The following is a 27,068-nucleotide window of genomic DNA, read 5'->3' as shown; positions in this document are numbered from 1 at the left end:
TATAATCAACTTACCAGGGAAGTATATAACACAAATAAACACTGTTTTGGAAAGCAGATTCAATGAAACAAAGATTTTTTTTTGAAGTCAAACAGTTACTAAATCATTAGAAATGTTAGTAAACCATGCATATTCAAAAGTCATTTCTTCTGTACTGTAAAGCAGCTGATAAATTATAAAGACATATTAGTTATTTAAAAACACCCTTGAAATGACTTAAAAGATTTCTGTATTAGAAAACAGTGAAACGCAACCAAAGCCTTTCGATTAGGAAATATTTAAAGAAATGTGCAATGGTCTAGTAAGCCTGCTCCCTAAACAATATGCATCTGTCCATTATACCACTGCATTTAGAGTGTACATTTTTAACATGACTATATTTAAAAACAAGCTTTATTCATATTATCTCAAGGTCATGAAAAGAGAAAACACATTAAAGACAGATGCATGTCGGTAGGTACAGCATCACTGGCAACAGGTTTAAATGGCATTAGAACGACATTAACTTCAGACAGCTTTCCTGAGGCTCTACGTGGAAAAGTCTGTTCACATGCAGATGTAGGAAATATTAATTAAGAGAGGAGAGCCCAGGGAGTGCTGGTTTAGCATGTGCCTGCAGATCACTCTGGACAGAGAGGAGGTGCTGGGGAGGGTGGTCATGCAGAAGGGGATACGTGAACGGGAAGCAGAGCAGGATAGGAGTGAGAGACACAGACTCACTCTGTCTGCGGTGCGGCGGGACAGTCCGTGGGATCCCTTGGAAGGAGCCCTGCCAAGGAGAGAAGGAGGGAGCAGAATACCCACCCTGTGCAGAGAGAGACGGGGGTGGGAGGCATAATAAAAAAGGGAACCAAAACACAGAGACACCACAGTCATACTTTAAAAAAAAACAACAGTGTTAATGAAAAGACGGATTCCATTTTTTAAAATACAGGTAGCCCAAATTACTAAAATTATATCTTAATCCAACCTAGTTATTTTTCGTATATGAAGAAAAAATTATTTCCTCTAACATTTATGGTTAATGCATATGAAGTAATATTTTTTTTGGTAAACATCTATCAGCTTGTAACTCTTTTTAAAGTAGTACATTACAGTTTTTTGCAAAAATGAAAGCATTTAAAAGGGAAGACAGACTTTAGGTGTTAAACACACAGAAATTGCATCAATAATAAATCAGGCAATTAAAAATTACCATTCAAAAATTTATTTCTTTTTTAAATCGTAGTTTTCAAAGGATTAGCAAGAAAAATAAAGAACATTAGTGAAGACAGCAGAACCACCAGAGCACTCAAAAGACTCAGAAAGTTGTAAGAGTGAGTACTATATCAAGAATGTGACATACAGGCCACGGGTAACACATGCAAACCTTTTAACAACTTGTGGCTTCTTAGCTTTACTTATTTTTATCAGCTTATAAGAACTGGAATACAACTGAAATGTCATTTACTTCAATTTCCTCATGTTCCAGGTAAAACTGGGTCTTCTAGAGGGAATTTGTTCACACAAATAGAACCAGATTAGGTCTCATGTCTCTCTGTTCCTTGCCTCCTCATTGATGAGACACATTAAACTATAGAAACACTCGTGATAACATCAAGAAAAATGAGCCCATAAACACCACCATACCTAGCTCAATTTGTAAAAAGAAAGTATGCATAATTTTTCACACCAATTAATCTGATATTAAAATGAAGTACTAAAGGATTGCAAGTGTATTTTACTGATGTTTAGAGATTTCAGGAACATTCAGGTCCAAACAGAAAACTTATTTCCACCCCTGTACCATCAATTCCTTGGCTATGGTTCAGTAAAATCAAACACTTATTTAGATTTATGAGTAATTCTACATTGCTCACCATAAAGCAAAAACCAAAAGAGAAGATTCATTTTCTATGTTGATTAAGGTAACAAATAGCCATAAGAACCTAAATACAATTAACAATCTTTAGAGTATCCTAGTAAACAGAGATCCTGTCTTTTGAAGTTATTGTAATTTCTCCACTAATTTAGCAATGGATATTTTTGGAAATAGATTAGAAAATATTTAATAGGGTGATGACCTCAGGCGCTCTCCATAGATGTTACTTGAGAACTCCATTTTGCTGCTTAAGAGATGTTCTGACCCAAAACATTTACACAAAGCAAGTCCACAGCTAAGAAGGAGCATGCCCTTCCCTCCCTATGGGTTTCAGCAGGGTCAGTTTCTACTCACTGCACTGGCTAAAGAAACTTTCAGACAAGGATTTTGTATACAAGCTAAACCAGCAGTCAAGAGATTCCCTCTCCAAGAAGTTCTCTCTGGAGCTTTATGGAAATAGTATCCACTGGGAATCAGGGAACTGTGTTGTTCCCCGTGTCTTCTAAGAGCCCTGTAACCTTGAGAAAGCCACTGATCTCTAAATCTCAGTTTTCATTTGTAAGATGCAGGGCTGGAATTTGTGTCCCTATCCCCAAGTTTCACATGTTGAAACCTATTGCCCCAGTGTGATGGTTTGGAGGTGGGCTTTTGGGTGGTAATTAGGTCACAAGAGTGGAACCCTCATGAGCCAGATTAGTACCCTGTAAAATAAATCACAGAGAACTCCCTCGTCCCTTTCCATTGTGAGGACACAGGGAAAAGATAGCTGTCTACGATCTGGAAGCAGGCAGGTACCTTCATCTTGGAACTACCAGCCTCCAAAACTGCAAGAAATAAATTTCTATTGTTTATAAGCCAGTTAGTCTATGGTATTCTAACTGCCTAAACACTTTTAGTTGTTGTAATTCAGTTGCTCCATATCCCCACTCCACAGTCATTGTGATTCTTTAACCTCATAACTCTATTTATATGGCACTTAAAACAATCAACTTTGTATTAAATTGTCTCTCTTAAAAAAACAAACACAATGATACCCATTCTTAATTCCCCCAACACCAATAAATCATGATCTCTGGGATGGACCTGAGCATGAGAAGGAGAAAGAGAGAATCTTGTGAATAATACATAAAAACATTTCTGCCTGTGACTGCCAAGGGGCACTTCTCTATTAAGCTGACTGAATAGCTGTCAAACATTTGACTTTCTACCTAAAAAGGCAAAGAACATTACTTGTTCTATTTTTGCCACTTAAAAATGCTTCCTTTCACTTCCAAAACCCTAGGTATCATAATTCTATCCAGCCATTTCAAACCATTTTGTAAAAGCTTTTTCTGATCCTACCTAAATAAATTACAATCATTTTGTTTATAAGCATCCATATCTCTTGGTGGATACCTGTCTCACAGAATTTTTCTTCCTCTTTTCATTATGTTGATTTGAGTATTTTCCTTATTCTTCTACTAAAGATAACCACCCTGATAATAATAGCTTACTTACTTTTCTTGGTGTCAACTATATCTTCTTGACTTTCACAGAATCAAAGTAATACACTATGATTAAAATTTAACAGAAGAAAAAATTCTAGTTCCACACAAGATGCAACAGATACACTCTCCTTTTTCTTCTGCAAAGTACAGCTAAAAACTCTAGACATTAAATCTAAAACAAAGAACTCTGAAAGGTATAGTTGAGAAGACAGACCAGCTAGGGTCCTGGAAATTCAACCCCCCCAAAAAAAAACATCATAGAAAATTCCCTGTTTCCCGCCCCCCCACCGAATGTATCCCAGACTAGGTGATGAAGAAGCCAGCATCTGGAAATGCCAATGGGCACACACATAAACAAAATCAACAAAGTCTCAAGGAAAAGCTGCACCCTGCCAAAGGACCAGGAAAGAGGTGGCCTGGCGACACACAGCACTTGTGCTCAGTAAACTGCCAACACACGGGACGCAGCGTGGCTCTAGCACGCCTGTTCCCATTAGGAGAGGCCAGCTGGGAAACGCAGGCTCCCACTCTCACTAGCTCTACCACCAATGTCTTACGGAGTTTTTGAAATGAGCTATGTCAGGTTTGATGGCAATGTAAGCTGAGGACTTCTAATCTGTTTCCTGCACATGCTGGACTCCTGCTGCAGATCCTAAATTAAAACTGCTGAATAGTTGCTAAAAGAGAAGAATGATGCTGAGAACTCGACATCTTCTGAACTAAAGAAAACTTACTTTTCCCTTATAATGAATGAGATGCGTTCCATAACCCTATTGTATGTATAGAATAATTTTACCTTCCAGTACAAACTCTCAGTAAATAACTTGTGCATTAACTTCCATCTTTTTCCTATAAAACCCTCTGCCCATTTTTCTCCAGTGGGATAATATTCTCGTTTCCTCTAGAAATCTGTGACCACCAAGTTGCAATTCTGAAGACCGCCCCCCTCCCCAATAAACTGTCTTTTTGCCTCTGTACAGTTTGTGGTCCTTTCAGTTAGCAAGTTCCTAAGTACAGGAAATATTTAAAACATGTATTTACAAATGGGGAGAAGAAGAGACCTAATGAAAGTAAGATTTCTATACTTAGTAAGTAAACCACACAAAGTTATACATATAACATAATACCAAGAGCAACCATGATATTTCTCTATAAGCAGATACACTCAAAACACTACATATAAATCAAAATGGCATTCTAAAAGAACTAAAAGTAACACAGAGAAAGGCAAGAAAACAGAAAATAAAAGAAAGGAAAAAAGATGAAACCAAAGAAATGGTAGACTTAAGCCCTAACGTTATCAATAATCCCATTACTACAAAGGGTGCTCAGACACAAATGAAAAGACAGACTGGCAGATAGTTCATGACCGAACTATATGCTGCACACAGGAAATCCACCTTATATATAAAAGTGTAAGTATTTTTAAGTAAAATAGTAGAAGTATATACCAGAAAAAACATTCAAAAAAAAAGCAAGAGTGGCTATATTAATATCAGATAAAGGAGGATTCAGAGCAAATTATCAAATAGAGAAGGACCTTATAAAATGATAAAAGAATCAACCCACCAAGAAGACAAAACAAGCCTAAATGTGTACACACCAATTGTTCATGAAACAAAACTGACACAACTGAAACGAGAATAACCAAATTCAAAATTACAGGTACAGAGTCCAACACTTCTCTCTCAACAACTGATACAACAAGTAGACAATAAAATCAGCAATGATATGGAAGAACTCAAGGACACCAGCAACAAATAGGATCTACTCAACATTTGTAGAATGCTCCGTCTAACAACAACAAAATACATATTATTTTCAAGAGTCCACAGGACATTTACCAAAACAGACCACAGCCTAGGCCATGAAATAAACCACCACAAACCTAAAAGAACTGAAATTACACAGAATGTGTTCTCTGAGCATAAAGGAATCAAAGGAGAAACCAGTAACAGAAAGATGACAGGAAAATTTCCAAACACTCAGATACTAAACAATGTAATTCATGGGTCAATAGGTCCTCTCAAGGAAAATTTTAAAAAACACACATATGAATACAAAAGTAAATACATATTATTGAAAGCTGTAGGACACAGCTGAAGCAGTGACACAATATCAGAAGCTGCAGGACTCAGTGTCACGGAAATTAACTGAATAGTCTTGCTTAGGCTTCAGAGACAGAGCAGAGCAGGCCTCTGACCCTGCTTCTGACCTTCCCGGACTCTGCCCTGACTGGGAGACTGTGGGTGACTGCCTGCTGTGAATGCAAGACCTGCAGCACCGCAGTTAAGATGGGGGAGAAATCTTGAGATTGTTGAGCCCCTGGAGGGGGCCTGGCCAACCAAGCCCCAGGCTTAACTACACTGCAAGTTTTACACAACAAAACAGCATTAATATGAAACGAGAGCTCCAATTTGGTCACAGATTGATGATGATATCAGTTTGCATCCTGGGATTATAAACAGGAACCCTGAACTGCAATCTTAAATCTCACCCACAGAGCAGATGTGCTGCCAGGGACCTTTTCCCAAATGGGACTCCAAACGTGCTGTGACACAGGACTTCACAGCACTGTTTAAGTCTGGATGTTGGTCAAAACCCAGTTTGGTGATGTATCCTCTGCTGTTTCTATTTCTCTTTTCTTTAAATGTTAGTATATTGAAGGTAAACTAGAGAACTCTCTAATAAATATTTATATTATGTATCTGTATATAAGGAGTGGCTTATTTTGTTAACAAATCCTTTGAGACAGAAGTGAAAACATTTGGCAAAATACACAGCTAACACAAAATTTCAAAAGTTGCAGAAAAAACAGAAAAAATAAATGTCAAATCAATAAGCTAAAACTTCATACCTGAAGAAACTTGGGAAGGGGTAAAGATCAAAATAAACCAAAAGGAGGTAGAAAGAAGAATATAACAAAGAAGAGAAACTACTGAAACTGAACAAATAAAATTAAGAAAACAAGAAAGTCAATAAAATCAACACACCAAAGTCTGACAAAGAAAAACAGAGAAGACACAAATTAACAAAATCAGGTGAGATATCAATATAGGTCCCCAGCCATTAAAAAGACAAGGGAATACTATGAACAACTTTTTAGTCATAAATTTGAGAAGAAATGGACTAACTCCTCAAAACCACCAACTATCAAAACTCATCTGAGATGAAAGACATCATTTGAATAGGTCTATAACTTTAAAAACTGCCAAAAAAGAAATTGTCAGGCCCAGATGGTTTCACTGACAAATGCTATCGAATATTTCAAAGAATTAACAACAATTTCTACCCAATCTCTTCCAGAAAGTAGAAGAAAGAATGCTTTCCCACTCATTTATGAGGACAGAATTACCTAATAACACAAAACCAGACAAAAATAGCATCAAAAAAAGAAAAAAATACAGACCATTATCCGTCATGAATATAGATGTAAACTATCTTTAACAAAAGACTAGTGTATATAATTAAGAAACAGTGTATATAAAAGAATTTTACACCATGACCAAGTAGGATTTAGGTTAACCAGACTGATCCACTATTCAAAAATCAATCAATGCAATCAACAGGCTAAACTGAAAAAATCACACGCTCATATTATACTAGTATAGCAAAAGCATTTAACAATCAGCACACATTTCACGATTAAACCTCTCAGCAAACTAGGAATAGAAGAAAATTTCCTCAGCCTTCCCACTATGATACACCTACAGCTAAAATTTACTTATTAGAGAAAGACTGAGTGCTCCCCCCTTAGATCAAGAATAAGGCAAGAATGCCCACTCTCACCATTCTTATTCAACACAGTATTGGAAGTTCTAGCCAATGCAAGAAAAGGAAATAAAGATATGTAGATCAAAAAGAAAGAAAGCATTCCTATTTGCAGATGGCATGATGGTCTACAAAGAAAATCCCAATCTAAAGAAAAACTCCCAGAAATAATAAGCGAGTTCAGTAAGTTCACAGGATACAAGATAAATACACAAAAATCAACTGTGCTTCTGAATACCAACAGTGACACACAGACACTGGAATTTAAAATATAATATCATCATCTATGATCACTCAGAAAATGAAATAATACATCTAAGAACATATACAGGAACTTGTATTCTGAAAACTAAAATGCTGATGAAAGAAATCAAAAGAAGTCTTAAACTAATGGAGAGATACATCTTAGTTATGGATTGGAAGACCCAACATACTAAAGATGCTACTTCTCCCCAAAATGATATTTAGTTATTAACACATTTCCTTCAAAATCCACGATTTGTTTTTTCAGATATAGACAATCTTATTCTAAAATTACATCAAAAGGTAACATTTTTAAAAAATAATAAAGTAGGATGAATCAGTATATTCAATTTAAGACATTATATAGTGTGAGAGTGAAAGTCACTCAGTCATGTCTGACTCTTTGCAAGCCCATGGACTATATAAGTCCATAGAATTCTCCAGGCCAAAATACTGGAGTGAGTAGCCTTTCCCTTTTCCAAGGGATCTTCCCAACCCAGGGATCGAACCCAGGTCTCTCGCATTGTAGACAGATTCTTTACCAGCTGAGCCACCATGGAAGCCCATAGTGTGAGAGTTAGGCCATAAAGAAGGGTGAGTGTTGAAGAATTGATGCTTTTGAACTGTGGTGTTGAAGAAGACTCTTGAGAGTCCCTTAGAGAGTAAGGAGATCCAACCAGTCAATCCTAAAGGAAATCAGTCCTTCACTGGAAGGACTGAGGCTAAAGCTGAAACTCCAATACTTTGGCCACCTGATGTGAAGAACTGACTCACTGGAAAAGACCCTGATGCTGGGAAAGACTGAAGGCAGGAGGAGAAGGGATGACAGAGGACAAGATGGTTGGATGGCATCACTGATTCAATTGACGTGAGTCTGAGCAAGTTCTGGGATATGGTGAAGGACAGGGAAGCTTGATATGCTGCAGTCCTTGCAACGAGTCAGACACAACTGAGAGACTGAACAACAGCAAATATAGTTACAGCAATCAAGACAATATGGTATTGGTGAAGGAGTAAACACACAGATTAGTGGAACAGAGAACCCTGAAGCAGATCCACACAAGTACAGTCAACTGATTTTTGACAATGGCACAAAAGCAGTTCAACAAGGAGAGTCTTTAAACATATGGTGCAGAGCAACTAGATATTCACAGAAAAATAATGCACCTTGATCTAAATCTCATATTCTACCAAAAAAAAGAGCTCAAATAGATCATAGATTTAAATATAAAATATTAAACTATCAATATTTTAATATTTTATAAGAAAAAAATTTCAGTGTCTTGGGCGTCAAGAAGAGTTTATACATAACACAAAGAGCACAATCTGTAAAAGAAAAACACATTAATAAATTGGACTTCATCAAAATTAAAATTTTATGCTCCATGAAAGACTGTCAATAGGATGAAAAAACAAGCTATTGAGGGTAAAAACTCACAAGCCACATACCTGAAAAAGGACTCATATCAAGAATATAAAAAGTATATATATTTAATAGTAGAGAAATCCAATCCAATTAGAAATCCAATTAAAAAAAACTATATAAAAGATCTGAAGAAACATTTTAATGATGATGGCTAATAACCACACAAAAAGACAAACACTATTAGCCACTAGGAAAATATAAATTAAAATCACGATGAGATATCAACTACATACCTACTAGAATGGCTAAAATTAAAATAAAACCAACACTAAATGCTAATGAGGCTACAGAGAAACCAGATCACTCAATCAGTACTGATGAGAATCTAAAACAGCACAGATGCTCTGATAAACAGCCACTTTCTTTGAAAACTAAATATACAGATACAATATTACCCAGAAATCACACTACTGGGTATTTATCCTAGAGAAATGAAAAATTTTACACCAACACAAATATTTGCTTTATCTGTAATAGCAAAAAACTGGGAACTACCAAAATGTCTATCAATAGATGAATGGTGAAACAAACTGGAACATCCCTACTATGGAATACTACTTGGCAATAAAGAGCAAATTACTGATAGACACAACTACTTGGATGGGTCCCCTGGGTATTATGCTGGATGAAATAAGCCAGTCTCAGAAGCTCACACACTATATACCATTTATATAAAATTCTTGAAATGACAAGATTAGAGATATGGAAAACATTGTGGTTTTCAGGGGTTAGGAAAGGCAGGGAAGAAATGGCTATGACTATTAAAAGGCAGCACACAAGGGAGAACTTTGTAGTGGTGCAATAATTCCGTGCCTTAAATATGGTAGTCATTGTAGGAATCTACACAAGTGATAAAATGCAATAGTACATACTCTAAATGTCAATTTCCTGGTTTTGATACTCTACTATAGTTATATAAAATGTAACTACTGTGAGATACTGGGTGAAAGAAATAAGAGATCTATTTTTGCAACTTCCTATGAATTTTAAGAATTTAAAATAAAAAGTAAAAGCATAAATAGAGACGTAAAAGCAATGCACTGTAGAGTAACATAGAGGAAAATTATTTGAAATGCTAATTATATTAACAGGATCATATTTTCTTGGGGAGAGAAGGGAAATATGTTTAAGGACCTTCTCAACTCTATAAACTAATTTCCACAATAATAAGAAAGTTATATATTCCTTTCAGTAGTTAAAAACAACTGAAATAGCTATAAAATACGACTAACTAAATGAGACCAGGCAAGTTCAGATACAGCAGACATGTGAGCAACTCCAAGCCACAGCACTAAGAAACAGTATGTGCTGGCTCCCATGATTCCATGTCTACTGGAAGTGTTTCTAGAACTTGTAGGGAAGAGTTTAACTTAGAAACTTAGAGAATGTATGATTTAATAAGCAAAGGGAGGGAAACTTAATTTTGAGCAAAAAGACAGCATTACCAAAGAAAGAAAAAGTTCCCAGATGAATAGGTCTGTTCTGGCAGTGAGTGCTAGAATACACTGTACTCCTGAACTGAAAACTGCAGAAGTCATGGCAGTATGAAGGCAGGTTTGAGGGTCAGAAGGTCTAGTCCCCATATCCGGAAGACATGTCCACCATCCTCTGGTCCAGAAATAAGGCCTATCATCATATTTACATCTTGCTGTCTGTCCATGAGTATCACAAGCCAAAATTCAGGCAACCTTTTATTTAGTATCCAAAGACCTTAGTGCTGGGATTGAAATACAGAAAAAACTAGTCAAAGTTCCCTGAATGAATGAATAAATGGATCTATGTTTTTTTCTACTTTGTTTTTTGGTCAATTCCTGTTACTTAGTTCAGGTTTAAAGCCAAACCCAGTGACCTCCATACAGAGCTGGCCCTGTCCAATATGGTTGTTAGCAACTACATGGGGCCAAGCAGACACGTTTCTGAATTGAAACGTGTTATAAATGTAAAATACAGACAAGATGTCACAGACTTAGTACAAAAACAAAAATCGGAATGCAATCTTTATTATTTTTATTATCTCAATCTCTTTATTTTGATTACATGTTCAAATGGTACTACTGGGTTAAACAGAATATTTTGTTAAAATTAATTTTGCATGTTTCTCCTTTAATTTGGATACTAAAGCATTTATATATATAGTTCACATTATATTTATATTGGAGCACTAATTAGAGGGCAGGAAAGCATATAATTCTTTCTTAGTTGGTGCTTTCTTAGTTAAGCTCTGACCAGGAAAGAGCCTTTTGCTCATCTGAGTCTACCTTAAATCTTCTGATGACTTTTAAGATGAAATGGTTGGCATGAGATGCTTTCTGCTAGAGAAATCACAGTAGACATGTATAAAAACAAAAAGCAGTAGGGATGCATATGGATATATTACATCCAAGGGAAAAAATAAAGTACTTGTAGGAAAACATAGGATATCTGACATAGAGCTTAACCATATGCTTAACACTCAAGGTACACTTTAAACTGGTGGGACAACACACACACACACAGACACAAACACGAACAAAGGAATGTGGAAACATAAAAAACAAAGAGTATCTGGACTCAGGGTTTGCGAGAAAATTTCATTTCTCTCAAGATAAAGCCTAAAGAGACCAAGTAAAAACATTCTTCCATGAACTCTAACCCTGTGGAACAAGATACGGAACTGTGGGCCAAATCCTTCAGAACACCTGCCACGCTTTCCTCAGCAGCTGCTTTTTCCTGAAGCAGAGATGAGCACAGATGAGAGTCACCATGAGCTTAGAGGATGGCAGACTTTTAATTTTAACACTGAAGAGAAAACTTTTTCTGATTCATGAAGATTAGTTTGCTTGTGTCTCCCTCTTCTGGGAGAGCTTAGGAAGTCTCCTGGAATGGTCTTCCTTGCTTCAGAAGGGGTGTGGGCACTTAGCACTGAAGCACTGAGCTTTCTTGTGGATGAAACTGTCTTCCATACACTCATGCATACACCCCCCCCACACACACACAACCTGCCCCATTTTGAATCTATACCTGTATCTTAATTTCTCTGGCACCTTTCAAGTTCCAATCCTACATATTCAAATTCCTCTACCCTTCTGTCCTGCAGAATCCAAGTTGAAGTGATTAAAAAATATATGGAACCTTTTGCAGTCTTCCTTCCCTAATAAAATTTTTTCTCTCAGTTCTCCCATTTTCTTAAATGACATGCCATCTACCCTGTCATCCACATTTGATAACTTAGTCATCTTCTTTTCATTCTTCACACCTTTTTCATCTAATCACCTATCAAGACAACAGATTCTGCTTCAGTGATCTTCTCTCCATTCCATGAGAGATCAAAAATCGTAAGTTAGCCCTCATCTCCTCATGCCTGGGCTGTTATAATAATCGTCTAATAAGTTTTCCTTATCTTCATTACATTCTCACTGGGACTGGTTCAGTCCTTCTGAGCCCTGCGCTAAGACACTAAGCACACAGGAGGGAATGAGACACAGCCCCTGCCTCAAGATGTTCAGTTCCTCCTCTCATATTACTCTTCCTATAGCAAAATATAGTAAGTTTGGTCCCTGCTAGAAACTTGCGGTTACAGAATTAAGTTGAATGTTCTCAGTCTAACATCTTAAGTCTCTCCATAATTCCATCCAAGTGTAATTCTCCAAACTTCTCTCTCCCTCATAATATTCTAAATGTAATCATTACTACTACCATCACCAATAACTACACTAAAACATGGCAAAGTACAGTAATTGATTTTTAAAAACAGAGAGGTAACAATCCACAAGTTACAGTTTTAACAATAAATTTCATCTGCTTGGTAAACTTTTATTTAATCCATGCCCAGGTAATGCGTCTGAGAAAGATAACAAGCAGCCTGTGGTGCTCAATGATCTCATAAACAATCTCACCGAGTACCAGTTATTCCAGGCCCATGGTAACATGAAACAAAATACGGTCACTTCATAATCGTGCCTAAGTACAGATAAAAGCAAGGTTATACTGTGTCCTACAGGAAATACTCCAGACTTTTCTACCTTCTGTTAGTATTTAATCTCAGCAAACTCCTGCTTCCTTAGATCAAACCATCCAAGAAAAACTGAAATATTGTAAAAGATTCTTTCTGGCACATGCTTGAGATCATTCTTCATGAAGTGTGTTCTTCCTGGCCACAAGAAGTAATCCACCCACCCTGTTTCACAGGCATATAACAGGTGGGCTTTGGCTGAAGGTCACTGGCGCTTTACTGCTCTAAATCATCAGGGTAGCTACATTTGTTGAGAAATTTTAGGACTAGGTATTATTTTCTGCTATGTCAGGAATGTCAACGTCATTTTCCAAAAGAAGCTTCCAAGCATAATACTAAAGAGACATTCTCTAGGAAAAAAATTTTAGTTACGTATGACATTTTTTAAAAAAGGAATTTTCTAAAACATCTGGAAAAGTGTTTTTATAATTACCTAAGAAAAAGAAAAGCTAGAATTTTCCAACAAATGAAGCCCTAATAAATTAGCACTCTGCTAACACAAACTAAAAGAGGAGCAGCTTCTATCATCTCTCTTATTATCTCTTATGTAAGCTGATTAATTTCTTCTAAAAGACAGATTTAATCATGCTGCTTCTTAGAAAGTTAGCAAGATCATGCATTTCTTACTACCTCACATTAATTCTTTAAAAAAAAAAGGTAAAAAAAAAACCTTTATTTGGCTGTGTAAGTTGTGGTCTTAGCTGTGGCACATGGGATCTTTCATTGCAGCACACAGACTTTTTAACTGTATCACTCAGCCGGCCTCTAGAGCACACAGGCTTAGCTGCTCCTCGGCATGTGGGATCTTAGTTCCCCTATCAGGGATTAACCCCCGTCCTCTGCATGGCAAGGTGGATTTTTAACCACTGGACCACCCAGGAAGTTCCTAACATGAAATTCTAAGAATAAAATCCATGTCCTGCCCTCACTGTATGAAATATTTCCCAGCAATGGAAAACACTGGTGCTGCCCTTTGTTTTCTACCTGCTGTGACACAAACTTTTCTTCTTCCAGTGGACATTTCTAAACAAAGTTACTATTTTAGTTCTGGAATTTGGTATTAGAGAACATGAATTTAAATATCCTTAAATTTATGATCAGATAAGTCACTCAACTGCTATAATATATAAATTTCATTTGTCCCTAGCCTTGAGTGTAAAAGGCATATATAATAGAATTCTTGGTGTACTATCATGCACAAATACATGCCAGAATGCTGTCTTGGTACAAAGATGGTTCCTATCAACATTTAGCTCACTGAAACATAGGTCATATTTCATGTTCAATGTCTAGTACTGACTAAACATTACTGCATGACTACATAATAAATATCACATGTTTATACACCAAAGTATGTATGTGTATATACACATAATGCAATATATTTTTTTCACTTAAAATACTTTTTCCAGTGGCATATTTTAAATATAAACAATAGTGAATATAAATAAAGAATTTGGCAAAGAAATAAATCCCTTAATTCCCTTTGGAAATATATACTAACACTAATGGAACATCTCTCCAACAGAAGAAAATGGCACATCTATATTTAAAATCAGGATATTAACCTTACATAAAAATAAACATAATGCTGCCCACTTCCAAATCAAAAAGGCATTTAAGAAAAAGGACTTAGGAAAACTAAGTCCTTAGGAAAACTAAGTACTCAAGACAAATCTTTCAGCTACATTAATCCTCACATTTAACATTTTACCTTATATCCTGGGCAAGACAAAAAAAGGATGGGAGTTCTTTACTAGCACATATATCATGACTGTAAGAGCTAGGTAAATTCTGTCTCCTTTTGGAATTATGAACAATTGATAAGGTTTTTTTGTGGTATGTGTGTTATAAACTTTCCTATTGTCTATTTTATAAACAGCTAAAGTAGGAACTTAGTTGACAATGACATTTTAAAATATATGAATGATCCAATAAATCTGAAGCATAAGCACAAAGGACTGTAGATGATGTTGACCATATTCCAATATTAAATTTATATAAATTTTATTCATATCTATTAAATATGCTATAAGGTGGATTAATTCAGTACTAGAAACGAAGTCCAACAGACCATTTAAAATTTATAGTAGAAGCATCTTTTTTCATTCCTTTGCTACATGTAATTGTTCAGTCGCTCTGCTGTTGCTGCTGCTAAGTCACTTCAGTCATGTCCGACTCTGTGTGACCCCAGAGACGGCAGCCCAACAGGCTCCCCTGTCCCTGGGATTCTCCAGGCAAGAACACTGGAGTGGGTTGCCATTTCCTTCTCCAATGCATGAAAGTGAAAAGTGAAAGTGAAGTCGCTCAGTCATGTCCGACTCTTGGCGACCCCATGGACTGCAGCCCACCAGCCTCCTCCATCCATGGGATTTTCCAGGCAAGAGTACTGGAGTCGAGTGCCATAGCCTTCTCCGGTTCAGTTGCTCAGTCGTGTCCAAATCTTTGCAACCCCTTGGGCTGCATGCAGCATGCCTGGCTTCCCTATCTTTCACCATCTGGTGGAACCTGCTCAAAACCATGTCCATTGATTCAGTGATGCCATCCAACCTTCTTGTCCTCTGTCATTTCCTTCTCCTCCTGCCTTCAATCCTTCCCAGCATCAGGGTATTTTTCAATTAGTCAGCTCTTCGCCTCAGGTAGCCAAAATTCTGGAGTTTTAGCTTCAGCATCAGTCCTTCCAATGAATATTCATGGTTGACTTCCTGTAGGATGGACTGGTTTGATCTCCTTGCAGTCCAAGGGACCCTCAAGAGTCTTCTTCAACACCACAGTTCAAAAGCATCAATTCTTCAGCACTCAGCCTTCATTATGGTCCAACTCTCACATCCATACATGACTACTGGAAAAACCATAGCTTTGACTAGACAGACCTTTAATGGCAAAGTAATATCTCTGCTTTTTAATATGCTGTCTGGGTTGGTCATAGCTTTTCTTCCAAGGAGCAAGCATCCTTTAATTTCATGGCTGTGGTCACCATCTGCAGTGATTTTGGAGCCCCCAGAAACAATGTCTGTCACTGTTTCCATTGTTTCCCCATCTATTTGCCATGAAGTGATGTGACCAGACGCCATGATCTCAGTTTTTTTAATGTTAAGCCCTAAGCCAGCTTTCACTCTCCTCTTTTACCTTCATTAAGAGGCCCTTTAGTTCCTCTTCGTTTTCTGCCATAAGGGTGGTGTCATCTGCATATCTGAGGTTATTGATATTTCTCCCAGAAGTCTTGATTCCAGCTTGTGCTTCATCCAACCCAGCATTTCACATGATATACTCTGCATATTAAGTTGAATAAGCAGGGTGACAATATACAGCCTTGACGTACTCCTTTTCCAATTCTGAACCAGTCTGTTGTTTCATGTCCAGTTCTAACTATTGATTCTTGACCTGCATACAGATTTCTTAAGAGGCAGGTAAGGTGATCCAGTATTCCCATGTCATGAAGAATTCTCCATGGTTTGTCGTGATCCACACAGTCAAAGGCATGAGCGTAATCAACGAAGCGGTAGCTATCTTTCTGTAATTTTCTTGCTTTTTCTATAACCCAACGGATTTTGGCAATTTGATCTCTGATTCCTCTGCCTTTTCTAAATCCAGCTTGAACATCTGTAAGTTCTTGGTTCACATACTGTTTAAGCCTAGCTTTTTTTTTTAGTAAGAATTTTTTAAATATGAGAGAAAACTAGTATCAGGTCAAACTGTGCATGATCTAAGTTTCAACTGATAGGTACGTTTACCACTGATACTGATAAAACACTACACTCAATTTTCAGGGTAATCCAGATTGGGTCATTATATGAATCCTTTGGGTCCATCTTGTAATCCCTTCTTTGAGATTAAAGGGTAAAATATTAAGTTCTGATGTGTGAGTCTAGAAATGTATTCTGATATTGTGGCTTCTATAGTTAAGATGTTTGAACAAATACTTTATAAAAGTATGTATCATGAAAATTTAGAATTTACTTAATGTGCAAACTAACTTAGAATCTTCAAACACTGCTGCTACATGCTTTTAAAATGATACTGTAGGACTTCCCTGTTGGTCCAGTGTTATCTGCCTGCCGACGCAGGTGACGTGGGTTCAATCCCTAGTGTGGGAAGATTTCACATGCCTCAGGGCAACTAAGCCCACGGGCCACAGCTGCCGAGCCCAGGCTCCAGAACCCATGTTCCGCAACAAGAGAAGCTGTGACAGTGAGAAGGCCACATACTGCGACTAGAGAGTAGCCCTCACTCACTCACAACTAAAGAAAGCTTGCTTGCAGCAACAAAGGCCCAGTGCAGTCATAACAAACAGAGCAGCATTTAAACAGTGACAATGAAATACATTAAAAACTTACAATCCAGTCCAAGAAATGTCCTTATAAATGCTATCTAAGAACATGCTCGCACATGGATAGTAATATTTAAAAGTAAGTTTCATTAAGTTTTTATGTCTAAAGTGAATCCTTCTTTCTCACATAATCACCACTTTCCTGCATATTCCTCGTCTTCCAAGTGTTTTGTGTGAATGATTAGGTCTCGCCACATTATCCATTTCACCATTTTATCTGAGTATTCCGTCCCTCAGATGAGAACATTTGGTTGGAAACTGACTTATCCACTCTTCTGAAGGTACCATCTTCTCCTACAACTCATTCTTACCTCTTTCTCTCTTTTTTCCCACTACCTAAATATGAACTCCCTTTTTTTTAACTGTCTTCCATTTCTTACAAAAATTGCCTTCACTGACTTCCCTGTTACTTATTGCTCCAGGCAACCCACTCCAGTATTCTTGCCTGGAGAATCCCCACGGACAGAGGAGCCTAGAAGGCTGAAGTCCATGGTGTCACAACGAGTCGGACACAACTCAGCAACGATGCACAGCACAGTTTTCCCATATACATCTACGTCTACTTCATCATTAACTCTAGAGATGTTCTGTCCAATATCTACTAGCCATTTGTGGCTATTTATATTTAAATTAATTACAACTAAATAGTTCTTAAAATTCTCTTCTGCATCACACTGGCCACATTTTCAAGTATTCAACAGTCACATTCAGCTAGTGGCAACTGCATTAGACAGCAAGGAAATTCTATGGAAGGGTGCTAATGTAGAAGAGCCTCTCATTCTCAATTCTAGAACTCATCTCTATCTACTGATCTTGTGCTTTCTATGGTTCAACCACCACATTTACTCTTTTCACTAAGTTCGATTCTTTTATCCAGACTTTCCCAATCCTTTGAACCTTACAGCACTTTCTACACTTTAATTGTATCACCTTGCCAATTTCTTTAATAAGCACTTTAATGGAAGAATGGAAGATGGAAGAATCTCTTTGTCTGTGTGTCTTCTTCCCCAATTCCACACTTCAAGAGGCTAATAACTGAGGTAGGAAGGGCTCAGCAAACCTTTGCTGAAATTATTAGCATCATACTTTATACAGAGCACACAAAAAACAACTACTTATTAAATGAAAAGAAGTATTTTATAAACTTTAAAGGCCTATAACTAAGCTTAAAAAATCAGACTGTTGATTAATTAACCATTATAATTCCCTGTTCATTTGTGTTACTAGGGTTCCACAGATCAAAATAAGGCAAAAGCAGGGTCAAGGCTGGCTTATCAGGCATTCTCTTACCAAGAAGTATTTATTAGTTGGCACCATACCATAGGATAACAATGACTGATAGCCATGACAGCTCTCTGGCTCAGGCATATCCTGAACTGACTTCAGAAAGTATATTTTAGCACATAATATGTTTTTAAATGTAATATTTTTGAAAAACAATGAAGCAGCACAGAATGCATGATTATTTTCTACCATTTAGAAGAAACTATTCCTTACTCTATGCCTAAAACATAACCTCTATTGTCTGTATCTTAATGCATTTATGCTTCCTAACAGCCTCAACATTTGGGTAATCGTAATAAGAGAATATATTTGAAAAATCTCAACAAATAAAAAGAATATGCTACATAATATATTTTCAGAGTCATATGCCATTGAAGAAGACTGTATTTTGGACTTCTTTTTCTTGTAGGCATGGGGAAACACCACTCTCATAAATACATGCAATGAGTGGGAGACTAGACACTCAAATAAAATGACCTACAGTATGCAGAATGGAAAAGCTATTAAAGCACATTCATTCATATAAGACACAGAATAGAAACTTTAGAAAGCACAGAAACAACTGGGAGACAAGAAAAATCCACTTACCTTAAAAAAAAATTTTGACAGTCATGGCAGATGCAAAATTATTAGAGTAAAAACAGTAGACCAAAACATCAAAATAGAAAATGACAAGAAAAGAGGAGAAGAGCATGTGTTACTTACAGGAATTCTTCTCCAGGGTGTTTGGGTATATTTATCAGCATATGTACATTTTTCCTCTTTAGATTTTTGATGGCAGTTACACTGAGTTGCCTAAACAAAAACACAAATTTTTACATTAAAATTTTGTATATGTTAGTGTAATTTTACATATACACTTATACATACAAACAAAGCAATTAGGGTCTCTCTTAGGAGGTTAAAATGGGGCTTCCCTGGTGGCTCAGAGGATAAAGCATCTGCCTGCAATGCAGGAGACCCAGGTTCAATCCCTGGGTTGGAAAGATCCCCAGGAGAAGGAAATGGCAACCCACTCCAGTATTCTTGCCTGGAGAATCCCATGGACAGAGGAGTCTGGCGGGCTACAGTCCACGGGGTCACAAAGAGTCGGACATGACTGATCGACTTCACTTTAGGAGGTTAAAATAAAAGAAAAACATGAAAATCTACTCAGTAGTCTCCCATCTTATCCACAGACTAGGTTTTAGGTTCACCCACCAAGGCAAAATTTTAAATAGTCGAAACTACCCTTGGCAATCTCCTACCATGAAACACACTACCTATGGTTTTATGTATATAAATATACATGTATACAGATATAGAATATATACAGCAATATATAAGCATATAAAGAATATAACTGCAAAACTAAATATTTCCCTAAAATGGTACTACAATCACTGTACGCAGTCTCTTAAACTCATTTTTGATGGGACTCAGATATTAAATACTACAGGTCCTCCAGAAAAGTTGTTTCTTCACTCCTGCAATGCATTTAAAAGGCTCTTTAAAGATGTGTTAACTTTATTGGACTGGAGTATTTTAAAGGATTTCTGTCCTTTAACAAAATCCATCTGACCATCTCAGTTCGTAAATAAATTCTCTTCTCCTAACTTCACTCAGAACATATTCATTCAGTCATTTACACAACACAAAGTAACATGCCCATTGTGTAAACTATGGTCTCTCAAATAAACATCAAACTTTTTTAAAAAATGAAAAGACTGATAATGAGAATTTCTCCTCAGTGTGAAGCTGCAATACAGCTGTGTTATTTATCAAACAACCTCACTGGAGGTAAATATACTTTTTTATAGGAAAACCTCTATAACAAATTCTTGATTATTTCATCAAGCTAAAATGATGTTTCTACTTTTAAAATATTTACCAATATTCAAATTTTTTCTTAATTGCAATCAAATCATTACAATTTCCACAATCAAAATCTAGTCAAAACAAAAACCTCTGTAATACAGACATGTTTCCTATTCTTTTAGTATGTACGTATTTTCCATTCCAAAACATGGGACAGTCATTGAAATGAAATTCAATATATAAGCAGGTCAACTTAGATCTCTTGGAATTCAGTAGGACTTAACTTTTAACACATATGGGAGGTATGAAAGCAGAAAAAAGATAAAACATTTATCTTAATACAAGCACATTACTTATTTTATCTTGACTACTGCAATTCCAGAAACAATTTCCTTTCTGCAGCCTATGTGCTAACTAACATATGTAGGACAATAACTGGCAAATATTTGAATTTTCTACAATTCGAAAACTGTAGCTTTTAGGGACATTTCAATAGACAGACAACAGCTACTCATATCATTCCCTCTCCATCTGCGTTCTTTACTGCTGACAGATTCTTTCAGATGCTCACCTTCTGTGTGGTCCCATATTTCAGGAAGTATGTATCCTCTCTTGACTCGATAGACTTTGATTAGTCTGAACCAATGCGATTAATTCTACTCCTCAATGCTTAAGGGACAAAGAACCTAAATCTAGCCAATAAAACATGAGGCCCTTCTGGGTTCTTTCTAAGAAAGTGTTTTTAATTTTAAAAATGGATATGCTAAAGAAAAACAGGTGCTTTTCCTATTTGGGGACCACAGCATGAGTATGTGACACAGAGTCACCACAAACATCTTGTGACCATGGAAGGACAGGCAAGAGTCCAAGAGGACTTCAGAAAAGCCAGCGAGAACTTTACCATTACCCATATGACCAATCAGGAAACCATGAAAACAGATGGGCCGATACACTTTCTTGTTATTTAAGTTTATAAACATTCTTATTTTCAAGTCACTTTAGTCAGACTTTTACTTAAAACTTAAAACATCACTAGACAGGCACTGATTCACTAGATGGTGATTTGGAGCAAATTATCAAATAAGAGTTATTATTTATCATGTACCCATGGGCCAATTATAGCATTAAGGACTTTACATACATAGTTCATTTAATTTATAATACAACACTATACTGTCACGGTCGGTATTATTTCACTATCCCCACACACAGAAGAGGTTAAAAAAATTAAGTAACTTCCCTAAGAGAGTATGGCTACTAAGTTTCAGAGCCAGGATTTGAACCTAGGTCTATGCAGCTTCAGTCTGGTCATGGGTTCTCAAATACTCAATTACACAGCTAGCCTACTTAAGCTGAATTCCACCTTCTATGTCTCCACAAAGAAAATTCTACACCAGTACTTTCATAGGATTACTCTGAGGACTCAAAGAACAAATATATCTAAATTAATTATTATTTAACTACAGTATACTGAGGTGAAAATATACAGACATTCTAAGCATTTGGAATAAGGTTTAAATAGTCAAGCTTCTATACTTTTTGGCCTAATTTTTGAAGCACTGCAATCTGATTTTATATCTGCATATTTCTCATAAAATAAGAATTTAACACATTATATTGTCAATGTATTTTTTTAAGCTTACATATAAACAGAGGTTAGAGCTGAGTGTCTATTTCTGAAAAAAAATAAAAAGTATAGCAAGCTAAAAATGAAAAAGGACTTTGAAATCACCTAGAAAAACCTCCACATTTTTGATAAAGAAAGCACCAGAGTGATAGAAACTGCCAATGTCATTCAGCTAATTAATACGCCAAGGAAACATCTCTAATTCCTATTCCATGGCTCCTCTGATGACATTTTGCTATTTTTAAGAAAACTAATTAAGGGATATAAAGAAAGAGAAAGACTATAAAAAGGGAAATTTTAATTTTGGTAATCTGAAAAATGCAATTGCATATCTCTGCTTTCAATAGTTTATATCCTTTGAAATTCTTGATTTGAACAAGAGACTTTCTAGACCATAACTAAAGATAGGTGATGGGCTCTTTTGAAATAAATAATGTCTAAATTTAATATATCAAATATAGAGAATTTCACATATTTATTAATATGTGAATAAAGAGTAATGTTTTTGCTTGTGTTTTTCTTTCTTTCTTTAGGATTCTCTTAGATATTTCTAAAACCTTTCTAAATGTTATTTGTAAGGTGAGATATTCTTCAGGATAACTGACCCAGTCTCTTTAATAAGGGAGTACAATGAAAAAAAAAAATATTCTAAAGTAAAAGAGACTTAAGGGATATAACTTGATGCAATGTATAAACATACGAGATATTTTCAGAACTAGAGAAATCAGAATATGGACTGAATGTTAGAAAATATTTAAAAATTACTGTTAACTGGTTAAAGGTAATACTATAAATGAGAAAAGCATTTTTTTAAAGGGCATACTGAAGTTAAAATAATTAAAACTTCTCAGCATAAAAAGCTGTTATCTTTCATTATTAATCATGTATCAATATAAAGTGACTTTTTTATAATTATTTCAGTCTTAGATTTATTTTTTTAATTTTAATATTGAAACTCCCAACCTTTTATATTCAGTATTACTATGCCATTTTACTTTACCTAAATTTCCTTTATGTGAAGAAATGAATGGATTTTGCTTTAAATCCTCAACAAAGCTCTCTACATGAGATAATGCCATCTCCATTTTTATTATATTAATATTTATTACATTCGGTTGAATTTCTGTCACCTTAGTTTTGCTATTTTTAGATATCCTTGGTATTTCTCTATGTCCTCTTTTATCTTTTGCAAGATACATTATTCTAACCTACGAATAGTTACCTTAGAGCAGTCCACAAACATTTTATCTAAGTATATAATAAGAATAATTTTAGATACTTATTTGTAGATAAATAATTCAGTACTTCTTCAGTATACCCTTTATCTCTTTCCTGAAACCTATTTTATCTAAATATTTACAAAAATAGAAATTTAAATTTTTAGTTAAAAATAATTATTTCAAAAATGTTTTAATCTATAAATTAAACAAATTTAACATTCAAATGATATACAATGACATATGATTAATGAGCCTCAAGTTTTCTTCCGTTAGTAGTTGGGAAGATTATCCCATCTAGTTTCTCTAAAGATGGGTTTCCATTTCACCATTCATTCATTTTAATCTTTACTTCCTTATTCCTGAGTTATTTTAAGATTTCTCTCTCAAGTATTTGGGATGCATCATTAAATAATTTTACAAAGATAAATGTATAGCATATTTTTCAATACATTAAAGGTCAGAGAATGTACCTTTGTATATAAATAAAAATGTGTTTAGCTACAGAATATGAGGGTCATAATCTTTTTTTCTAAAGTCACTAGATACAATTTTTGTGCTCTATAATACATTTCTGTAAAATGTGATGCTTAATTTCCTAAGGCTACCTTTTCTTTTCCCTGAAAATTGGCTACATTGGTTGGCTACAGCAAATTCCTGTTGGCTATCTTATTTTACATATGGTAATATAAGTTTCCATGTTACTCTTCCATACATCTCACCCCCTCCTCCCCTCTCCCCATGTCCACATCTATTCCCTATGTTTGTTTCTCCACTGCTGACCTGTGAATAAATTCTTCAGTACCATTTTTCTAGATTCCGTATATATGCATTAGAATATGATATTTATATCTTTCTTTCTGACTCACTTCACTCTGTATAATAGGTTCTAGCTTCATCCACCTCATCAAAGCTGACTCAAGTGCATTCCTTTTATGGCTGAGTAATATTCCATTGTGTATATGTACCACCACTTCTTTATCCATTCATCTGTCGATGGACATCTAGGTTGCTTCCATGTTCTAGCTATTGTAGATAGTGCTGCAACGAGCAATGGAATACATGTGCCTTTTTCAATTTTGGTTTCCTCAGAGTATATGCCTAGGAGTTAGATTGCTTGGTCATATGGTGGTTTTATTCCTACTTTTTTAAGGAATCTCCATATGGTCTTCCAAAGTGGCTGTATCGATTTACATTTCCACCAACAGTACAAGAGCATTTCCTTTTCTCCACACCCTCTCCAGCATTTACTGTTTCTAGATTTTTTGATGATGGCCATTCTGACTGCTGTGAAGTAATACCTCGTTGTAGTTTTGATTTGCAATTCTCTAATAATGAGTGATGTTGAGCATCTTTTCATGTGTTTGTTAGCCATCTGTATGTCTTCTTTGGAGAAATGTCTGTTTAGGTCTTTTTCCCACTTTTTGATTGGGTTGTTTGTTTTTCTGGTATTGAGTTGTGTGAGCTGCTTGCACATTTTGGAAATAAATCCTTTGTCCGTTGTCTCATTTGCTATTATTTTCTCCCATTCAGAGGGTTGTCCTTTCACCTTGCTTACAGTTTCCTTTGCTGTGCAAAAGCTTTTAAGTTTAATCAGGTCCCACTTGTTTACTTTTGCTTTTATTTCCATTACTCTAGGAGGTGGGTCACAGAGGATCTTGCTTTGATTTATGTCATTAGTGTTGTGCCTATACTTTCCTCTAAGAGTTTTATAGTTTCTGGTTTTACGTTTAGGTTTTTAATCCATTTTGAATTTATCTTTGTGTATAGTGTTAGGAAGTGTTCTAATTTCATGCTTTTACATGTAGCTGTCCAGTTTTCCCAGCACCATTTATTAAAGAGGCTGTCTTTGCCCCATTGTATATTCTTGCCTACTTTGTCAAAAATAACATACCCATAGGTGCATGGGTTTATTTCTGGGCTTTCCATCTTGTTCCATTGGTCTATATTTCTGTTTTTGTGCCAGTACCATACTGTCTTGATGACTGTAGCTTTGTAGTATAATCTGAAGTCAGGAAGGGTGAGTCCTCCAGCTAAGGACTCAGACCCTGAGTCCTTTGGCTATTCAGGGTCTTTTGAATTTTCATATGAAGTGTGAAATTTTTTGTTGTAGTTCTGTGAAAAACACCACTAGTGATTTGATAGAGATCGCACTGAATCTGTAGACTGCATTTGGTAGTATAGTCATTTTCACAATATTGATTCTTCCTACCCAGGAACATGGAATATCCCTCCATCTGTTTATGTTGTCTTTGATTTCTTTCATTAGTGTCTTATAATTTTCTGTGTACAGTTCCTTTGTCTCCTTAGGTAAGTTTATTCCCAGATATTTAATTCTTTTTGTTCCAATGGTGAATGAGATTGATTTCTTAATTTCTCTTTTTGATTTTTCATTGTTAGTATATAGACATGCAAGTGATTTCTGTGTACTGATTTTGTATCCTGCAACTCTGCTAAATTCAGTGATTAGTGCCAGTAATTTTCTGATACTATCTTTAGGGTTTTCTATATACAGTATCACATTATCTGCAAACAATGAGAGCTTTACTTCTTTTCTGATCCAGATCCTTTCTTTTTCTTCTCTGATTGCTGTAGGTAGGACCTCCAGAATTATGTTGAATAATAGTAGTTAAAGTGGACACCCTTGTCTTGTTCCTGATCTTAGGGGGAATGCTTTCAGTTTTTCATCATTGAGAATAATGTTTGCTGTAGGCTTATCATATGTGGCCTTTATTAAGTTCCTTCTATGCCCATTTTTTGAAGAGTTTTATTCATAAATGGGTGCTGAATTTTGTCAAAGGCTTTTCCTGCATCTACTGAGATTATCATATGGTTTTATCTTTCAATTTGTTAATATGGTGTATTGCACTGATTGATTTGCATATATTGAATCATTGCATTCCTGGAATAAACCCAACTTATTCATGATGTATGAGCTTTTTGATATGTTGCTATAATCTGTTTGCTAAAATTTTGTTGAGGATTTTTGCATCTATGTTCATCAGTGATGAGTTCCCTGGTGGCTCAGACGGTAAAGCATCTGCCTACAATGTGGGAGACCTGGATTTGATCCCTGGGTCAGGAAGATCATCTGGAGAAGGAAATGGCAACCCACTCCAGTACCCCTGCCTGGAAAATCCCATGGATAGAGGAGTGTGGTAGACTACAGTCCATGGGGTCGCAAAGAGTCAGACACAACCGAGCGACTTCACTTTCTTTCACTTTCATCAGTGATACTGGCCTGTAAGTTTTCTTTTTTTGTGTTGTCTTTGTCTGGTTTTGGTATCAGGGTGATGGTGGCCTCGTAGAATTAGTTTGCAATTTTTTGAAAGAGTTTTAGAAGGACAGGCATTAGCTCTTCTCTAAATGTTTGATAGAATTCTCCTTTGAAGCCATCTGGTCCTGAGCTTTTGTTTTCTGGAAGATTTTTTTTATCACAGCTTCAATTTCAGTGCTTGTAATTGGGTTGTTCATAATTTCTATTTCTTCCTGGTTCAGTCTTGGAAGATTGAACTTTTCTAAGAATCTGTCCATTTCTTCCAGGTTATCCATTTTATTGCCATATAGTTGTTAATAGTCTCATAATCCTTTGTATTTCTGCATTGTCTGTTATAACCTCTCCTTTTTTGTTTCTAATTTTGTTGCATTTTTCTTTTTTTCTTGATGAGTCTGGCTAAAGGCCTGTCAATTCTGTTTATCTTCTAAAAAAACCACCTTTTAGTTTTATTAATCTTTATTATTGTTTCTTTCATTTCTTTTTCATTTATTTCTGCTCAGGTCTTTACGATTTCTTTCCTTCCACTAATTTTGTGGGTTTTTTGTTCTTCTTTTTCCAGTTTTTTTAGGTGTAAAGTTAGATTGTCTATTTGATGTTTTTCTTGTTTCTTGAGGTAGGACTGTATTGCTATAAACTTCCCTCTTAGAACTGCTTTGGTTGCATACCATAGGTTTTGAGTTGTCATGTTTTCATTGGCATTTGTTTCTAGAAATTTTTTCATTTCCCATTTGATTTCCTCAATAACCTATTGGTTATT

At 35.9% G+C, this 27,068-nt stretch overlaps 1 protein-coding gene across 6 annotated transcripts in view; it reads right to left on the bottom strand.

Annotated features, from left to right (window-relative positions):
* Positions 1-27,068, bottom strand: part of CCSER2 (coiled-coil serine-rich protein 2) — a 158,422-nt gene that overhangs the window by 14,527 nt on the left and 116,827 nt on the right. For 3 of the 6 annotated variants that reach the window (XM_010854379.1, XM_010854382.1, XM_010854383.1), the window contains one exon: positions 19,099-19,188. In XM_010854379.1, coding sequence (XP_010852681.1) covers positions 19,099-19,188 — 90 coding nt within the window. Of the gene's footprint in view, positions 1-720; positions 806-19,098; positions 19,189-27,068 lie in introns of those variants that run through there. The other 3 variants (XR_826527.1, XM_010854380.1, XR_826528.1) reach the window with 2 other exon arrangements.

Source organism: Bison bison, unplaced genomic scaffold (genome assembly GCF_000754665.1).
Source record: "Bison bison bison isolate TAMUID 2011002044 unplaced genomic scaffold, Bison_UMD1.0 scf7180017864341, whole genome shotgun sequence".
Lineage (NCBI taxonomy): Eukaryota > Metazoa > Chordata > Mammalia > Artiodactyla > Bovidae > Bison > Bison bison.
This window is presented reverse-complemented; position numbering and strand designations above follow the sequence as displayed.